Source organism: Phocoena phocoena, chromosome 19 (assembly GCF_963924675.1).
Source record: "Phocoena phocoena chromosome 19, mPhoPho1.1, whole genome shotgun sequence".
Classification (NCBI taxonomy): Eukaryota; Metazoa; Chordata; class Mammalia; order Artiodactyla; family Phocoenidae; genus Phocoena; species Phocoena phocoena.
In genome coordinates this window covers 30,608,076-30,611,865 of record NC_089237.1, presented here as the reverse complement: position 1 = coordinate 30,611,865, position 3,790 = coordinate 30,608,076, and the positions used below count along the sequence as shown (strand labels likewise).

At 47.8% G+C, this 3,790-nt stretch overlaps 1 protein-coding gene across 2 annotated transcripts; it reads right to left on the bottom strand.

Annotated features, from left to right (window-relative positions):
* Window positions 1–644: 644 nt before the first annotated feature.
* Window positions 645–2,763, bottom strand: SRSF1 (serine and arginine rich splicing factor 1). 2 transcript variants are annotated; one of them, XM_065897001.1, is made up of 5 exons: window positions 2,570–2,763; window positions 1,967–2,151; window positions 1,429–1,601; window positions 1,043–1,229; window positions 645–667 (listed from the first exon to the last, which is right to left on the bottom strand). In XM_065897001.1, the coding sequence occupies exons 1-5, from the start codon at window positions 2,761–2,763 to the stop codon at window positions 645–647; spliced, it is 762 nt and encodes a 253-aa protein (XP_065753073.1). The 2 variants fall into 2 exon arrangements, with proteins under 2 accessions (XP_065753073.1, XP_065753074.1); XM_065897002.1 differs by lacking the exon at window positions 645–667 and having other exon boundaries at window positions 1,035–1,229.
* Between the last annotated feature and the right edge of the window lie 1,027 nt (window positions 2,764–3,790).

The window sequence follows — 3,790 nt, the reverse complement described above, 5'->3', positions numbered from 1 at the left end:
ATTAAAGTGTTTTAAACATATGAGTCAATTATGAATATTAGTTTAAAGGGGAAGGTGAGACTTAAAAGTATTCCCAACTAGATTATCTACACCAATACGTTGGAACTCTATATTTTGCTTTCATTTTGTCTTAAAAAAAAAATGAAGTAGCAACGCTATATCAGTCACACAGAGGACATGCAGATTTAGCAGTATTGATATTATACTCTATCCGGTTGGAATTAAAGACACCCTGTACCCACATGTACACCAACAGCAGGTCACACATTAACAGTTGTAACTAAGCATTGTGACAAATTAGCCAGTTCTTCCCACATTAGTCCCTATTAAAACAAAAAAGGGTAGGGAGCAAAATAGTTACAAAATGGGCAACGTAATTTTGCCACAATTGCCAAGGTTTAAAGAGCAAAGCAATTGTAGCTAAAGGTAACTGCATAAGATGTTTGCAAGTGTTTTAAGGTAGATGTACAATCATTTTAAACCCTTGCCTTTTAGTATAAGGTCAATACTGCCAATTTCATCTGTGACAATAGCACTTGGAGTCATACCATTGCCTCCATTATTGATCTGATCCTCCTCAATCCTCCTTTTGACAATCCTAAAATGATTGAAATGTGCTCCACAATCCTTAATCCAAAGCATTCTTAATCCATCTCTTCAGATATGTCTACAGAAAGACACATGAAAAGCAAGATAAACATAAGAACTTCCCCAGGTAAGATAACCACAAACACCCCCAACAACCCAGTTCACACAAACCAGAGCAGAATAGACATTTACATAATATCACAGTCTGAAGAGCATGGAGAGTTAACTAAATTTAAACAATCCTGTCTATGACATCACTTAAAATACAATTTATCAGACATGAGGGGAATGTAGATGTTAGGAGCAAGGGGATATTACACAAGAATGCAATTCAACACTTTAGCCCATTCTGAACAAAACAGTTTGAATTAAAAAATGAAAAGATTGTACTGAATAAAGGAAAACTGTATACAACATGGGTTCTACAAAAAGTGTCACCAATCATCTTATGTACGAGAGCGAGATCTGCTATGACGGGGAGAATAGCGTGGTGATCCTCTGCTTCTCCTTGGGGAATAACTGCGACTCCTGCTGTTGCTTCTGCTACGGCTTCTGCTACGACTACGGCTTCGAGATCGAGATCTTCCATAACTTGGACTTCTGGGCCCATCAACTTTAACCCGGATGTAGGCAGTTTCTCCCTATTGAATAGACAGAACTTTCGATTGAAAGATCTAAGCTTTCACCTGTCTTCAGGCATGCTGAATTCAATGTAACTTAAACCAGAGGCACTTTACTGGGTTTACTCGGACACCCTTGCCTGAATCTTACCTTCAAATTCCACTGTTAAGACCACTGTATCCAATTCTGGCCAAAGAAAAGAATAAGTGTATAACCTACCTCATGAGATCTAAACTTAGTGTTATCCAGTTTTCGAACTGCATAGGTCATATCTTCTTTCCGTACAAACTCCACGACACCAGTGCCATCTCGGTAAACATCAGCATAACATACATCACCTGCTTCACGCATGTGATCCTTCAAATCCTGCCAGCTTCCACTTGGAGGCAGTCCTGAAAAAGTTATTTTTTTCAAAACCAATTATCCTAAAGTTCACATTAAACTTAAAATTTACATTAGAACAAAGATTACTTTAAGATTAACAATTATTTTTAACATCCTAGGTTAAGGAGCTGTTAAGATTCTGGACTCAAGAGCCCAACATTATTCGCAAAGTAAGGATCTTCATATTCTAGGTACTGCAACCTAATTTGGCAAATCTCAAATACAGCAATCCCTGTTTACTAAATTCACCCACAGGACTAAAATAATTTAAGACCTGGCATGAAAACTTGCATTTGTCAAACTGGTCACGCAAGGAAAACTTTAAAATGGTTTCTGCCCCCTTTCATCAACTCGCACGGAACGGTCAACTCACCAGAGACAACCACTCTGTTTTCAGAGCGCCTGGACGGGGGGCCATAGCGGCCTCGGGGAGCCCCGCCACCTCCACCCCCGCCGCCGCCTCGGCCTGTACCACGGCCGCTTCGAGGAAACTCCACCCGCAGACGGTATCCATCGTAATCATAGCCGTCGCGACCGTACACCGCGTCTTCCGCATCCCTGCGTGATCACAGAAGAGCAAAGGGGTAAGGAAAAGGACCGGGAGGGGCGGCTAACTCGGTCGGAGAGCTAGCGGCCCCCCGCACATGCGCACCTGGGGTGGAAGAGCCCACATGCGCTGCATAATAGGAATGGCCCCTCCCCCACCCAGAAGCACGCCAGGCTGCCGACCACTACGGCAGCCCTCGGCGCCTCAGTTTCCCGCTCCGAGCCTGCGAGTCGGCTCTGGGGACGTCCGGAGGGCCCAGCCACAAGAGAAGCCTCGACGACTCGGCTCCTCAACTCCACTCCTGCATGGGCCATTCGTCTTGCTCCCAACCTCAGAGCCCACCTCCCCATTCTCTATGTGAAGGCCTTGGAGCCTTCCCCAACTACTCCAACCTATTTCCTCAAGGCAGCAAGACCCTGACCGCCTCACCGCGGGTCCTCGAACTCAACGAAGGCGAAGGGCGGTCCTCCGCGGCGGTTCTTCAGATCGATGTCGCGGATAGCACCGTATTTGTAGAACACGTCCTCAATGTCCTTGGTTCGGATGTCTGGAGGTAAGTTCCCCACGTAGATGCGGCAGTCGTTGTTCCCTGCCGGCCCACGAATCACACCACCTCCCGACATGGCGGCGACGAAAGGCGCGGACTCGAGAACAGGTCTTCCCACCAAGCCTAGCGAACAGCAGACCGAGCCCACAGCTACACCACGTCTCCCGCGGCCCCTCCAAAATGGCGCCTTTATCAGCTCGGCGCACGGATATGGGGGGGAGGGAGGAAGAGAAGCGGGAGGAAGCAGCTATTCGATCTCACTACGCACGCGCAGAAGCGTAACGGGTGCTGCGAAAGGGACGCTGGCGCACGCGCGACGTCACCCTCCGCGCGAAGGGAAAAAAAGTTCCCGCGTTCCCGATTTTGTGGAGAGGTTCGCGAATGAAGTGACCGGCTGAGTGGTAAAGATTAAATACAGAGCCCTCATAAAAGGGGTTATTAATCTCTGTCGAGTCCTAAAGAATAATCAGTTTCCCCAGGAATGGGTCTCTTAAAGCAACGGCGCCCTGAAAGGATTTGGTGAAACCTAGCCGAGAGCTTTGTCCCACCATGCTCTGCGGTGTTAACGGCCTTTGGCGGGAAAGACTCACGGGGGCGGAGCCTAAGGGGGCGGGACCGGGCGGTTGCTCCGGAAACGGGGGCGTCCTAGGAGAGTGCGCCTAGTTCAGGAGTTGCGTTGTCTGTGATTCAATGCAGAGCCAAGCCGTGACTTTGTCTTTCCGCCGCATCTCCTGCGAACTGGCCGTGGGCTGCTTACGTAAGTGTCTCATGGAGGGGAACCCAGCTTAGATTCCCTAGTAAATAGACTACACTAAAGTACCGTTCCACCTTTGGTTCAGAACCGAGCTTTGTATATAGCTCAGTTAAACACTCCTTGTGCTAGTGGCGGTGATTCGTGCTCTGACCAGTCATTGGTGGTACCTGCCACCCAGGACCCAGACCTCTGCTTCTCTCTTCAACAGCCTATCGCTAGGCCCAACGCAGCGGAAAGGTCCAGTGAAGGTTGCAGAATGAATTGTGCCTGTTATTTCTCCAGCTGCTTTCACAGAATGAGAAAAAGCGCTCCTGCCTCTGTGTATTGCAGAATCCTGAAGTTCCTTCCT

What these genes read in the sequence shown, in the direction of transcription:
- SRSF1 (XM_065897001.1), bottom strand. Translation starts at nt 2,763, where the DNA reads ATGTCGGGAGGTGGTGTGATTCGTGGGCCGGCAGGGAACAACGACTGC. An exon ending in GTTGAGTTCGAGGACCCGCG is followed by an intron (nt 2,152 to 2,569) that starts GTGAGGCGGTCA and finishes GTGATCACGCAG; the next exon opens with GGATGCGGAAGACGCGGTGT. An exon ending in CTAAGTTTAGATCTCATGAG is followed by an intron (nt 1,230 to 1,428) that starts GTAGGTTATACA and finishes TCTATTCAATAG; the next exon opens with GGAGAAACTGCCTACATCCG.